A 15,706-nucleotide genomic window follows, 5' to 3' on the forward strand; every position below is an offset into this window, starting at 1 on the left:
TATGCCATGCAAGTTAATAAAGATTTTGTCTTTGTGTGTCTCCGTCAGCCTAGACATGCCCGCACCTGCCGCGGAAAATTGTAGAATTTCTGATTCCCTGCCACAGAATTCAAGTAATGTAATGAACATCAGAACCTACTGAGGAAGGACCCCCTTCCGTACAGGAGGCAATACAAATGCCACACCTCCGGGAGACACGGTGATGTACTTGCGTATTACCTGAAAGTTCACGAAGAGGGTCAAGGCCAGCCCTCATGAGTGGTCTCATTGGGACACAGTGAATTACACCAGGAGTACTCACATTGAGCAGCGAAGTTCCAACTGACAACGAGCTACAGCCAAATACAAAGGGTTCTTCACTGTAAAGAAGCATGCTGTCACAATACAGAAGTTGCTGGCCACAACTCTCTCTCACAAACATGTGCGTAATGATTGGCAGTTCTCAAGCCACCACTTGCCTACACCGGGCAGTTGAGAACTTCTTTTTCCCACCCCAATGACTGCATACATATATACATGAACCTTCTGCTGTGTTTGGAATCCATGTATCTTCTTCCCGCAATATCATGGATTTGAGTGTGGGAGTAGAGTTAACATATTTCTTGACTCTCTACTTCAATTTATACTGAACTTTGTTTAGTATAACTAGAGCCTGAAGTTTTAGGGTTTAACCCGATTCTTCCCCGAAGTGAAGGTTGCCTTTTTAGGGTGAAACCCGATTTTTACCCGGCAAATTGCCCTCACTGAGATGTCTGTAGGAATGCACACTATGCACACAATGGACAGTTTGGCAGCAAATTTGGTTACGTCACCATTTGCACCAAACCAGTGCAGGAGTAACTAAGCCCGATTTCTACCCAAGTTTAGCCAAGTTTTTTCACCCAAATTCGCGCGAATTTAGGGCGCATGTTTATTTTCCTGGTTTTTACCCCCGAATTTAGAAAAAAATATTTCCCAAAAATTTCAGGCTCTAAGTACAACCTTTTCAACAAAATCTGTGAAACTGTGAACCATATACTCAACTTGGTAATACAAGCGTTTGTGGTGCACTGGACTTGAGGCACGTTAAATATCTCTTACGAGACACAATTTTTTTACTCCTGGCTTTCAAAATTACAAGAAAAGCATAAAGAGTTGCGCTGCATACCTGCCGAGGCAATCTACTCGACCAATGCAGGTGGAGAAGCAATAGTTGTAAGCAATCATAATTGATGGGTAGAGAGACTGGAAGTCCAGCACTAGGACAGGGCTAGTGTACAGCTGAGAACAGGGCTCCATCACGAGCGGAATCCACTCGGGGGCACGCATGCGTGCTCTCTGCTGAATCGACGGGCTCACTGCCACCATGCCGCGTTGTCGGGCTGAGCGCAGCATCATCGACTCTACACGAAACTGGAAAATATTTGTTCCACCAGGTTGTCATTAACATCACAAATGATTCTTAGGGCCAGCATTCACAACATTCAAATCGGGGTCTGTGTCTCAAAGTCCGTTTTTGCGACGAAAGTTCTCCCTTTGTGAGAATGACAACACGCATGCAACGCTGGCTGCGGAATGGCAGGGGGCGGCTGCTTCTTACGTTGAAGAAAATCAACGAGAAGAAGTTCAACAAATCCTGAGCCAGTATGTGGGACTCAGTGAAGATCCGCTTGCAGTAGGGTTTCGAAGACACCATGTCATTATAACTGCGCCTATTCTTGTATACAGGGGTACATATTCACATAAAAAATTTTTATAATGAATACATATTCAAGTACATATTCACATAAAAAGTTTTATAATGAATCAATGATGTATGTAAATGTGTATGATGAGCCTGGCTAGCAAAAAATGGTCACAATATACAGTATTACAGAATACGTGCAACGCTAAAGAATAAAGCTGCTTTGCAAGAAACAATACAATGTGACTTCCTGTGATGAGATTATATCCTTAACGGCATTGGAAGAATACATCAGAAGAACACAAAAGCAACATTTGAAAAGCGGAAAAAAAAACAATTTTGTGAAGGCAGATTGAAATGAAAGCCTCAGATTGGGTGCCGCAGATACTTTGAACAGAGAAGACCACTCTTCAGTGCTGTGCCCTCACCTGAGATCCTCTGCTGAGCACTTCGAAGAAGAGAATGCCAAAGATGCGTGCCATTTCGCTCGTCTTTCCAATCACATCCAGGCGGTTCAAGAGCTTGATGTTGCCACAAGCACGAGTGACATAGTGCTCTATCACTCGCCACCTTCAAAAGTCACATAGAAGAATGAGAGAACTTGCACAGAGTGACCACCAGAGCACCACCCTTCCCATTTCAGTGTAGCGCATTCCCTTATTTCGTACAGTGTATTTCTCTCTTTCCTCATATGACATTCAGGCCGTCACACTACATCACTGTGCCAAAATGCTACATCAAATATTGATGTGACCTAAGAGAGAGACTTACGTACCTGTACAGATGAGTGCCATGGTCAAACCACTTCGTGAGTGTCTCAAATGCATACAGAGGTATTCTTTGGTGCATCACGTGGAAGTAGACATTCTCAAAAGTGTAGATATTCAATGTCAACTGAAACAAAAATATTGCATTGCAATATGTTACTGGAAACATTTAATTTCAAGCAGATGTTGAAGCAGAACAATTTGTCAAACACATTTTTTTAGAGCTGTGTGAATATTCGAAACTTAGTATTGAAGCGAGGCATCGCAGTTCTGCAAGTGGGCTTTGCCTCATTGCATCCCAGAGTTAGGTGAAGCCAACTTCACGTTACTGCCATTGTTCTTTTGGTGTGCGGCTCCGTTGTACAAGTCGGCTTCACCTCATTACACTCAAGTGTTAGGTGAAGCCCGCTTTACACTGTTTACAATATTCTGTCGCTAAAGCCTACAACTTCTGTGAGATACTGGTCAACACTGTACTCTGGACATTGCATGTTCCAGTAAATGTACTTCCAACTTTCAGAGTTACGTTCAGTAATAGATTGAAGTATGTTCAGTTTCTAAACAAAGTACAGAAAATTCACAATGTAAACATAGAAATGAGGAGATGCACACAAAGCAGGCTGCATGGAACATGTTGACTAACTCTCAATGTAGTTCATTCTACTAATGCAGTCTACCATTAGGAGGGACCCTTCTCTCACGATATGTTATGCTGGGTGCAAAGGCTCACAAGTTTGGAGCGGAACATCATCGAACGAGCACAACACCACAAAATATTTCACCATGAGGTATTCAAAATTATTCAAATTGGGCTTTTTCTGATTATTCAAATTAGATTCGCCGTCTAAAGAAATTGTTGGGATTCGATTCGCAGTGAAAGTGAAATATTTGTAAACTATTCGCAATGTAAATTTTGCTATTCGCACAGCTCTAATATTTGTGCAACTATGAAAAATCCTGGAACACGCATCTCTGGAAGTAAAACTTGCATTTCTAAGCCCACCTGCAGTGCCCCTATGTTTACAGGCCAGCAAAATCACTCATAATGGCAATCATGGACATCATTCACCATTGTACCAGATAGGACGATGTGATATTGATTGATGGTCTATGATGTAGTGCTGAGTAATTGGCAACCATGTGAAGTGATGTTGAATGATGTGTGATGACTTTCACATTTAACGATGGGTCATGATGATGTTGATGGCCAAAGAAGGGCTGTTATGCAATATGTTGATGTTTAATGATGGTCAATAATGGGGTATGATGTGACGTCCAGCAATGAGCATTAATATTGCTGATAAGTAATGTCTAGGATGTTGATGAATTGTAATGTTGAGGTCCAATAAAGCACTACGATGCTAATCAGTTATGAGGATCACAGTTCGATTCATAAACTCGTGATTCACCATGGTTCACTCGACTCACGAGACACAAGTACAACGGAGACATTGAAGAAAAACACCACGACACACGTGCCTCCTAACATAGTATTGTCTACGTATTAGGGAGTGATAAAACGACTGACTGTTCACGCATACCTCTTTCCTCATCACCCTCCAGATGTTGAGCACCACCCTACCAGCAACTGTAACATCTTCCACGTGAGTGTCAACCTGTTCTTCTTGAGAGGAGGAGCTCACACTGGTCTGCTTAGGCTCAGTGGGAGTACGTGACAGGCCCTGGTGGAGGTCCATGCCTAAGCAAGAGGCCCGTTGCAGCAGGTATCCCCAGGAAAGCATTTGAATTTCGTAGCCAACAAGAATATCTGGATCCCACCTAGTATGAAAGTACGAAAAAACAACAACAATGTTTGTGGACACAAAAGATCATCAAGGGAGTTGTGGACTTCACTAAAATTGGATGAAAGTTGCAAACTTTTATTGCTGCGTGTTACAGAAATTGCGGGATGCTCCAAGCCGTACTGTGCGTGTACTGTAGATAGACCCTTGTGTTTCTGGGTTTATGTTTTTTGAAAATCCGGGGATAAAAATCTGGCTTTATTCCACAAGCTGTAAAATAGGGCAAAATGGAATGATAGAATTGATAAAAATGGAAAATAAACAAAAAGAGCCCTTCTCACAATTCGGATGAACACGAGATGCCAAGCAGCTTTGCTTAGCACTCGCCAGTGCCTGCGTTCGTGGCTGAATTTGCACTGCAGCAACTTAATTTTTGGGGTTTTCTGAATGATTGTGCAAAACAGGGGATAAAATGGGTTTTACTGGGTCTAACCCTGAAATATAAGGCTGTAGCTGTGCCTAAGGAGTGCTCAGGCATGGAAAAAAAGGGAAATGCCCTATTGTACACGTGTTCAGCGTGGCAATTTGGCAATGTCAGGGGAAAAGAAACCCATACAGTTTGGAGGTTTCCCTCTCCTTTCATGCCCAGCAAGTCCCACAGAATGAGGTGTGACGTGAAGACCACAAACATTTCCAAGGTAATCTATGGCTACACAGCTTTGAAATGAAGTACTCACTTTCTGACAACTTCTATGAGTGCTTCATAGAGCTCTTTCTCATCAGCCACATGATGAATGTCTTTGAGGCCAATAACCCCTGAACTCCAAAACACATTTCTGCCCTGGCTATGCTGGTTATGTGGATTGTGTGCTGCACCACTAGCCCCTGCAGCTGGGCTTGTCAAGTCGGCACTGGTCAGCAGGTCCTCAATATCAGGCAGTCCTCCCTTGAATAACAAGATTTGGGTCAAACTTTGCATATGCAGACACAGAGAGGGTGCCCACTTTATTGTCTGGCAGACCTATGCAACTGTGACTTGCTTTGTGAAAACTGCTTGTATTTATTCTATGCAGCTACAGCTGGAGCGGAAAATTGGAGGGCGTGTCAGTATACTCACCTGGTGATTCTCGCACATTTTATCTCTTGAAGGCGAGAGGCTAGACGGGCCCACAACTATGGCACCTGTTATCTCTCTGGGATGATCTGCGACAGCAGGGGTACTGGGAAAGTCGTTGTACAGACAATAAAAAATGCAGAGTACTGGGTCATGGCTAGGGTCGGGACGCAGTGCACTCCGCGTACGAATGTGCAACTCTGCACTCATGACAGTCAGCATCTGAGCCTGTAAATTACAAGAATAAAGGCATGTTCACTTCAAGCTGCTACTAATATGTGTGTGTCAACTATTCTACTTGTACTACAGCAACTGCACTACCCCATAATTTTCATGCTGCTTCGTATCGCTAAGGTTTGTACATCAAGATGCATGTCTTTGTGTATGTCCTCCTAGATTGCAAGGCATAGGCCAAATTGCCAATGCTATCAATTTTGAGACTGTGTTTCTTGGTGTGGCTAATCAACATCTAGTTTTTTTACCCTTTGTTGTCCTACCGCTTGCTCAAGATATCTTGGAAGAATCACCTGCCTATAACTGCAGTAGTGCAGTGTTGCACTGTGTTTGCTGTTTGATACATTCTCGCTAAGAAGGAGCTGTCAACTGTGCATGATGAAAATCAGAAAGCAAGAAAGTAAATGTTCTGCAAATGTGGCAGTGATAAGAAAGGAATGGGGTATGGGCTTCCACACACTTACAGCATTTTTTGCTCGTTTACAGTCCCGGCTGAGCTTGAAGTTGAAAAGACCAGAACGTGTTGGCCCTTCCAATTGAGATGTGCTAGTGCTCAGACTGGATCTCCTGGAAGTCTAGCAAAAAAGAAAACGGCACACACAACATAAAACTCAATTCTGACGTATGCTGGTTCTTGTTATGCAAATGTTCTGGTGTTGGCAGACTACAGTGAACCGATGTAGACAGGGGAACCAAACTTAATAAGAGTATAAATATCACTTTTTTGGCTCCTGTTGTGCACACATTATTTACTTTGTTATTCAACTTCAAATTTTCGAAGTATTTGCCCTCTTCCAGTAGTACTCCGCGTCAGTTGTATGTAACAGAGTATGAAGCAATCCTGCAGAAATTCAATGCCCGCGAGGGAGTGGTTACATCGGCAGCAGTATTACATGATGAGTGCCAAATCACAGACAGCATGAAATAAAACAAATTATGAGGGGTGTGCAAATATTCCAGTTCTCAAATTCGAATCCAATACCAATCACTCGAAGTATTCGATTCGAGAGTCGAATATCCAGTATCCAGTTATCCCAATATTCAACTATTCCACAAATATGAACGAGCCACCCCGAAAGTTGGCCTCACCTGATGCTTTCCTGCATGAGGTGATGCCTGCTTTACGAAATTGCCAGTGCTGCACGACTAACATAGGCGGAACTGTGTTTTGTTTAAGCTAACATTAGCCAAACTTAATTGTACTATATACTGTATAAGTGCTTAAATTTGCAAGCTCAATAATTCACGAATTTGTGAGAAGCCAGGATCAGGCAATTATTCGCGGTACCTCGGTGCGTTGACCGGGGAGGGGGGGGCTCCTCCTTAACTTCCTGGAAGAAGCCAATCAATAAAAGGTATCACAACTGGGCAACTTGTCTTCCTTCTGAGCAGTTCTGACTGAAAGGGCTGCGAGTAGGGGGTCCTACTCGGCATGTATCTGTGCCGCTGCCGAATTTGCCCTGTCTCCCGTCATTCTTGTCATCGCATCGAGCAGGTGCGATTGGCGCTAGATAGTGATGCGACAACTTTTACAAATACAATTACTCTGCGCATGGCAGAGTGCATACAAGCTTGCCGGATGTTCCAGGCTTACAAGGAACTGGAATCACGGGACGCCTACATCTCCGCGGGATTCGTACATGAAGGCGGGACTACTGTCTCCAGTTGCAGTGGCAAACGGAACACTTTGCGAGGGAATGCAGTGTAATATAGCGTAAGAAACCCCGTGTACATAAGTTGCCACCGCGTCCTGGGTCAAATTTCTTATATATTTCGTTCACGTATTTTTCTGTCATTGGTTCGAATATTTCGCCGGACCTTAAATTCACGAAAAAAAGGGCGTTCGCAAATTTCGCGAAAAATAGGTCCTCGTGAAAATTACTACTTATACAGTACTTCGACCGAGGAAGGGGCGGCGGCCCTCCCACGTGCACTTTAGCGGTGCTGGCGGGAAATTTTGATTTGATGTCCGTGGTTGCCTTTAAAAAGCTGAGACTTTTGAATAATGCCTGCAGCTCAGGAACAAAAAGGGTGTCTTAAGGCAGACACACTTCTTAAGAAAGTCTATGGAGAATTTCTCTTCACAGGGTTCTCGTAAACCTTGCTAAATTTCTAAACGAAACGGGTAGAGGCGCGTTCCCCTCGAGTTTATCTAGGGAATGTCACATTTTTGAAGGCCTGAAGTGATCGACTGATTTTTGTCAAATTTTCAATACACATGGGAGTCTATGGGAGATGCAACAAAGTCGCTACTCCCGTCACGAACGGCACGATATCTGGGCCAAAATGATGTCATTCACTACATTAACAGTGTGGGAATTGATTGCAATCAACAAATTCAAGAAACTTACTGCAGTTTTCCAGATCCCTGCATATGAAAATAATGGTTTTGTTGCTTGCTAGCATGCTCGGCATGCTGGCGCAGATTACATCACTTCTTTAGAGTGCGGGAGGAAAGCAAAACAAAGAAAACAACTTTCCGACAGTGCCGCCATCCCTCGCTGGAAGCGAACCTAACTATAGATCACAAGAGTCTGCCTTAAGAGACGTCCCTTCAATTCAAAATTTCAGCAACGCAACTTTCCCAGGCGAGACATACACGCTCGAGCAAAGATGCTAAAGGGCATTCATGAAAAAGCTGAGGCAGGATGCCAATTTGTTTGCTTCACAAGTGACCTATGGATGTTCAAAAACAACTACAGCCTAATTTGTGCAACATGTCACTGCCTGACATCAAATTTTGAACTGAAGTTAATTACCCCAGTAAGTGTAGACTCACCTGAAAAGCAAGAAATGTTACCACGTAAAATTGAAGAGTAGAGGCTTTCCACAGAAGAATTGTGTGCCTCTCTTGTGACAGTTAATGCCAGAAAAATTACACTAAAGCCATGGGCTACAAATTGCAAACCTGTAATTATATGTATATATTGCATATATTGCAAAATTTGCTCGAATATTAGCTATTCGATTTGGTATTTTTTCTCCCATTTGATTCGACATTCAATTCGACTTCAAATATTCGGATTTGCACACCCCTACAAATTATATTTGGTCATTCGTTGTCGATTCACTGATCGCTTCAACACCTTTGAAATATCCTACATATTTGAAATTGTATATTTATGTATGGTTTTATCTTCTGCTTTTTTGTTGTGAAATTAAAATTAAACTGAACTGCAGTCTAAACCCAGACATTTAAAAATAGAATTGAAAGTGTTTATTTATTTGCTGTTATATAAACAAAACGAAAAAAACCGAGCTCACCTTTGGGCAGGTCAGAACAGCAGTCCTTTCTGAACTTTTGGAGCTTGATGGAGAGTCCTGTTCAACCATACGGTTTATCCTTCCCCTTGAGCACGACGCCACGGGAGACAAATCACAACTGAGGGAACTTGAAGTTAAAGATGAAGCGCCATCTCTTTCTTGAGAAAATGTATGGCCTTTCTTTGCCTGCAACTGTTTCCTGAATGCATCCTCAGCAGCAACGTGTTTTAATGACTTTACAACTGACAACGGAGTGCTTTGTTTCACATCCCAATCTTCACGTTCACTGTTCTGGGAGAGCTCACTCCAGGCCTCACATTCAGCAGAAACCTTTTGCTTTGCTTCAGTGTTGCCAGCCTTGCGGTTGCTTTCCGCTATCCATCTTTCCACAACTTTGCATGACGGAGGCAGTGCCACAGGTGTTAATACAACTACACGATTTCTGCAGAACGTGGCTTTGTCTTCGGGGTGCTTTACAAAGTCTACTTTAATTCCTTTAATCTCCGCATACTCGCTGACTATTTGTTGCTGCCATGCTGGAAGATCAGCTCGTAAAGTACCGTTCTTCCTGTGGTTGAATATGTCTAAAGGGTTTCCCTTTGTTTCGTCAGTGATGAGGGATGCTTTAATCGGGCCATCCGCGGAACGGCTGCAGAATGGATCCAATGGAACACAAGAGGGTAAGCCGTATGTTTCAAGGCTTGATTCCACTTCCTCAAAAGAAGGTGGTCGTATTGATGGAGTCATCGCAAACAGACCATCTTTGCGGACGGCAGGGGGTACGTTCTCTTCTTGCGATTTCGAACAATGGTCCGCATCAAGATCATCACCAAGAACAGTAGTGTTAACATAAAAACTATGTATGCCAATTGTGTTTTCTGTTTCATTTGCTTGGATGGTGCTGCTTGATAACTCTGAAGAGCCCAAGGATATATCGATGTTACAGTTAACTTCTGGAGCTATGTTATTTGCATCCTCCTGTGACACCACTTTCACATCCTGTGAACAACCTGCGCATTTTTCTGCCTCAGCATTTGATGACCCCAAGGTAGTTGCAGAAACACACTCTCCTTCAACATCATGAAATGTGGCTGACTGTTGCATCATCTCGGCAGAAGGACTTTCACAGAGCACCAGAGCAGGTGCTTCCTCTGAACCTTTTGACAGTTCACAGCATTTAACACTGTCTTCAGAACTGTTGCTTATCACCCTAGAGCCACAGTCAAGTTCCTCTTGCACACTACTGCTGACAACAGTAACGTCCCCTTCCACATTCTGCATGTTTGTTGCCTCACTCGCAGAATCTCTCAAGTTGTCAACGATGCTGCTGGTCCCTCGTTTTTCTTCAGGTGCATCCTGCTGGCTGTTTTGCCGAAGAGTTCCAGTTTCCTCCACAGAACTGGCAATATCAATAAGACAACATTCAAACCCAGTGCTGCTTGGAGGGCTCTTAGGAACATGCACATGTTGGTCACCATTTTCAGCCATCTTCTCACTGGACTGCAATTGTGTGAAGTCCAAAGAGTCTGAGCAAATATCCAAAGCACGCTCCTTGCAAGTCTGATTATCCATGCCTTGCCCATTCTCTACATTAACAAATTCAATGCTGCAGGCACTCCATTTGCTTTCCATACTAGCTAACTCGTTCATTAGGCCGGTATCGTATTGGCTTGCAACTGTGAAGTCGAGTGAACAGGCTACATTTCTCGGAGCATCCTTCTGAAATGCAACGTCCCTCCTTGTTTCTTCTTCCGGCTTCTCTTCTCCACCTTTTTTTGTAAAATTTTGACTAATTACATCCGAGCCTTCATTATTTGTTTGTTCAACTACACTTTGTTGCTCAACCTGGCTACGAGTATTTATAGGTGTCAGATCAAAGTTAGTGAGGTCAGCATCATCGAGTGTTTTGCAGCTGTCCTCTGCATCCCCAGCGCGATCTGTGCCACTTGGACTATTTGGGATAGAAGCATCGGACAGTGCTTGTCCTTGACTTGCAAAGAGGTCCGGTGAAGAGTGACCCTTCACACCTGTCTCACTATCTTCCACTTCGTCCACTATCACCCAGTGTTGCTCGGAGTCAAACCCAATAATATTATCGTCATCGTTATCATCATCCGAGGCTTGCTCGTGCTTGCATGCAGTACCGGCAGTGTTAGTTTGACTGCAATTGCTTTCTGAATGTGCGACGACTGGCTGGCTGCCAATTTTACTGGACCCCTGGGAAGGCTGTGAAGTCACGCAACTAGATCCACTAAACAGTGACCGGCTCGAATCCTGCGTGAATATACCAACATCAGGTTCGACCTGCGAATTTTTGAACACACTAGTGTCTGTACCACTGGAAGGCACTGATGGTAATGACTGAAAGATGGCTTGACTAGAGCTAGATCCTGAGAGCTGAGATTGGCTAGAACACTGGGCATAGCTGCTTCCTCCAAGTTCATTAGGGTCACACTGTTGCGTTGACAGTGAAGAGGAAGGATCCGGATGCAAGGCACTTGGGACTCCACTTTGGCTCTTGGTGGCGCGCCCTTTACGAGTTTTCGCTTTTGATTTTCTCTGTGTCGACGGTTTTCTTGATCTGCCGGAAACTCGGTCATTTGCTTGCTGCACTTCAATTTGTGACGCTGCCGCAGAGCAGGGTAGGTCCAGTGTTGGTACAGTTTTAGTGGGCAACTCAACAGTTTTGTTCTTCCCTAATTCATTATCCTCCGTAGCCGACGACCAAGTAAGAGGCACCTCAGAAGAACTGTCTGGATTATCACCTGGAACGTACTCTAGGTTCCAAACCCTAGCATCTAGACCGAGACTGGAGCTTGAACTGCAAGCATCATTTCCAAGTATCACAGCTGAGGACTGGCTTCCGGATAACTTCAAGGGAACATCACTGGTGCACATGCTTTCAGCAAAGCGAAGGGCTCTGTCACACTCATCTCTATCAAGTGAGAAAGTCCTTGATGCGCTGGATTCAACAATGTTTGCTGATGACGATGATGATGATTTTACGTACTTCCTGTTCTTGGCAGCCTCAGATGTCCTTTCTCCTTTCTTACGGTATTTTGTTGCAGTTCTACCATTCGTACTACTTTCAGCTACAACTCTGCGAGTTTCCCTGGTACAAGTTTGTGACTTCACTACACGCCGTGCTAACTGTTTCGGGGTAGGACTCTTGTTTCTACATTTGTCAACGGTGCCACTGGCTTTCTGCACTGGACTGTCACACTCTTTCTTCACCTTTCTTGGTTCACGTTTCAGGCTCTTTGGGTGTTTATTAATGCTCCCTGCGTCATGAGTGACACTTTTAGACTGCTTTCGCATGTGCACTGATGGCGACATACAGCGTGATTCTATCTCCTTCGCATTTACACTATTCCCATGTACGTTTGGCTCCGGAGCAGTAGTATTCGTCGCCACATGCTCTTTGGTCCTGCTCTTTTTATTTTGACGTTTACCAGAGGACCTTCCTGTCACCTTCTCTTGTATGACATTGTTTACTTCAACGGAGTCTTTGGTAAATGTTGCATTGGGCTGAAGATCAACTGGACTAGACACACTGCGGCGCTCACCAACGTCATTTACCTTCTCTGCGTTAGTGACACAAATTTTATTGGTCTCTCGTCTTTTGGACGCAAGATCCTCTTCGGATGAGATTTCAATAATAACCTTAGGAAGGTCAATCGAATCTGAATCAGAGCACCCCAAATTAATGACAGGCCCCTTTCCGTTTTCATGAAAGGCTTCGTCTGAGCTGACACACATATCATCGTGGTGCTCCGGCCTTGTCTGGCCATCGTTCTTGCTTCTGTGGTTGTTCTGGGGATCTTCTTTGCCCCTGTGGTTCCTCCTTTTCCTTGTCCCCTTTACTCTTTTTTCCTTGTTGGTTCCCGCAGGTTGCTTTTGCCTACTTTTAACTGGTCTTGGTTGCGTCCACCTCTTGATACAAGTTTCGCTTAACTGAGTCAATACAACAGTGCACTCCCAAAACGAAAAGGTCTTGCTTCTTTCGTGGTGTCTTCTCCCTGTCTCGTCTTTTGGACTTTGCACGTCAGTCTTCCTTTTCTTCCTGGCAGACTGAAAAGTAGGCGTGCCAAGATTCGCATCATGGGCTGTCCTTTTAGAGCTTTTCCTCACATTCCTGAACTTGGTTTCACCTTCATCTGTCTGCTTTTCCCGGGACAGGTCTTTGAACGTTCGTCTCTTGTCACTCTGGCTCCCAGCGGTCGAAATGCTCAACTCGGAGGAGCTACCGGATTTCGTTACGTAAGCTTGACCCGCCATATCCGAAGGTGGTTGGGGACACGGACTATCCGCTGTGGTCGTGCCGGAGGACTTGGGAGGTTCTGACGTATTCTGAGACTCTGAGCTTTCTGAGCAAGCCTTTCTCTTCCGCAAGGTTAAAGACAGCTTTGTGGTCCGACTGTGCCTCCTTGTAGGCACAGGGTTGACTTTGTGTGACGTGTCACGTGCCTCTGGGTCTGAAGAGTCCACTGGCCGGTCAATCCGTGAACAAGGCTTGGTTTGTACAATGTTGTTGACCTCACTGTCAGTGCATGAGCTTTCAGAGTCGTCCCCAATGAGGTCATCTCCTGGCACGGACAGAAGCCTTCGCGAAAGCAAAGGGGGTGGTTTCCAGTTAAGATCACCTTCACAGACATCACCAGCCTCTTCATTGTCTGTCATCAACGGAGTCTCTGAAGGAGATGAGCAGTCATTCACATTGTCAGCATCCTCATTTGTTAACAATGGCGAAAAATGTAAGGGCCCTGATTGACCTGTAACAAACAAACAAGTCATGGTGAAAATTTGGAGCGAGAAAGCTGTACTTGCATAAACACATGCAGATGGAAGCAAGCTTACACGAGCTCGAACGTTCGTGGATCATCAATACACATGACACTGTAGCAATTAAGAGCTCAGCACAACCACAGTCCCTTAATACTGTTTCCTGTCGCGAACTGCATCATTGGGGGGGGGAACATTGTCAACGTTCTCGAACAGACGATGCTTTCGCAGTGTGGTGTCCCGAGATGCCGCAATTTGAATTTTCGGCATTTACTAAAAGGCACTGATAAACATACAAGGTTTATTTTTTGGTCTGCAGAATTAATTACACACAGTCAATCCCTGGAATGAGCACTTCGAACTGTGTTACATCAAAGCATCTGTTGGTACGTGTAACTCCTACAGGTGAGTTTTCAGGTGCTTTATGCTGCAGCTCTTGTGGGCGACGGTGTCATCACCATCCCCTCTGCAGACCCAACATTACTACCATCCAACTAGCGCCATGCATGCCCTGGAGTTCATCGGGCTTCGTCGACGAGCAATCATCTTCCGTGAACTCTGAATTCCGCCCTTTACCACCCGAAAGCCCTAATAAACCTCTTGCCTTTCTTCAACTCATCTGCTGCATTCCTTCATTTCAACAACTCGTCTGGCCAAATCGGTAGGTCATCTGGACCACCGCTTTTACCATCACCGGCCATCAGCGACCCGCGGGGCCATGTCGTCTTCCTGTTAATGCCTGACACTCTAAACGTACTGGTGCTATCCGTATCAAGTGCTAATGTTGAGCAAGCATTTTCGAACTGAACATTGTTCCTACAAAAGGAGCGGTGTGGGATGTCGTCAAATCCCTCATTATGCGCATTATATTGGTTAAAATATATAAATATTATATTATAAATATATATTACAGTAAAACAACACTTGAACGAATGCTTCGCTTCAACGAACTATTCAGATGAACGAACTTTGCTAGAATCCCCCGCAGGAGCGCTATTGTAGCTACTGCAAGTGATTCCCAGTTTAACGAGTCCCAGTGCAGCACGAGTTACAGTTCTACATATCTTTTTTATGGCCCCACCGCATGGCTCTTGATTCATGGAAGCCGCCGCCATGTTGGCTTTGATCTAGGATTTGATTAGCACACTAAATTTTGAGTTGTAGCCATGGCCACAGCCAGAATGCAGTCACATGCAGCAGAATGGTGCACAACACACCAGAACAAACTTTCCTGTTCTTTTATCGTCTTCGTGATGTTCGTGTTTTGCGGCTTTTTTTTTTCTCCGCAAAATATGTGCATTGTACAAACAAGTCTGTCATTAGGTTGGGATCACAGAAAGCGCGAAGCGGACACTGTGAAACAACACAATGATCTGCTTATTGATAATAAAGTACAGCGGAGAGGTAGGCGCACCCTAACCAATGTGCTAAGTACCAGATATCGCTGTGCATTTGTGAATATTGCAAAATAAATGTCTTTAAACATCATTTATGCATAGAGCCTGAGGTTTTCAGGAAATTTTTTTTTCTAATTTCGGGGAGTAAAAATCGGGTAAATAAACAAGGGCATTCATGCAAATTCGGGTGGAAAAACTTCGAGTACACTAAATTCAGGGAGAAATCGGGCTCAGTTACTCAAACTAACTGAACTGTAGTTCGGTACAAATGGTGATGAAACTGCATTTGTTGCCAAACAAGTTAGTGTGCATTCCTACAGAAATCTCAGTGAGGGTAATTTGCCGGGTAAAAATCGGGTTTCACCCTAAAGAGGCAACCTTCAATTCGGGGGGTGCAAGTTCGGGGAATAATCGGGTTAAACCCTAAAACTTCAGGCTCTATTTATGCACCATGGTTTTACTTTAATTCGAGATAGCAAGCTCCCCTGTACTCACTTCAGTCTAGTGAACTTTCACTGTGGTACCCAAAACCAGATACTTGAAGCGCTCTATCAATGGCCATTTTTTTACTTGTGGCTGCGTTCCAGAACATACTTGGGTCGACCCAAGAATAGGGAGTAGCCACACTCCATGTTCCAAAACCTACTCGATGACGTCACGACCCCCGTTCCAAAAGCGAGTCACCTACTCGAGAGTAGGTAATCGAGATCGACTCGCTCTACTCCCTATCAGACGGGAGTAGC

General features: G+C 44.3%; 1 protein-coding gene across 4 annotated transcripts in view; it reads right to left on the reverse strand.

Annotated features, from left to right (window-relative positions):
• The window catches only part of LOC135401143 (DNA polymerase zeta catalytic subunit-like), a 36,465-nt gene that overhangs the window by 10,335 nt on the left and 10,424 nt on the right, over positions 1-15,706 (reverse strand). For 3 of the 4 annotated variants that reach the window (XM_064633350.1, XM_064633349.1, XM_064633352.1), the window contains exons 14-23: positions 8,785-13,556; positions 5,985-6,095; positions 5,290-5,514; positions 4,910-5,118; positions 3,972-4,209; positions 2,439-2,557; positions 2,092-2,233; positions 1,148-1,392; positions 302-359; positions 140-219 (exon numbers count right to left, since the gene is read on the reverse strand). In XM_064633350.1, coding sequence (XP_064489420.1) covers positions 140-219; positions 302-359; positions 1,148-1,392; positions 2,092-2,233; positions 2,439-2,557; positions 3,972-4,209; positions 4,910-5,118; positions 5,290-5,514; positions 5,985-6,095; positions 8,785-13,556 — 6,199 coding nt within the window. The remainder of the gene's footprint in view (positions 1-139; positions 220-301; positions 360-1,147; positions 1,393-2,091; positions 2,234-2,438; positions 2,558-3,971; positions 4,210-4,909; positions 5,119-5,289; positions 5,515-5,984; positions 6,096-8,784; positions 13,557-15,706) is intronic. The other variant, XM_064633351.1, reaches the window with a different exon arrangement.

The sequence above is a fragment of the Ornithodoros turicata genome, chromosome 7 (genome assembly GCF_037126465.1).
Source record: "Ornithodoros turicata isolate Travis chromosome 7, ASM3712646v1, whole genome shotgun sequence".
In the NCBI taxonomy this organism is placed as follows: Eukaryota; Metazoa; Arthropoda; class Arachnida; order Ixodida; family Argasidae; genus Ornithodoros; species Ornithodoros turicata.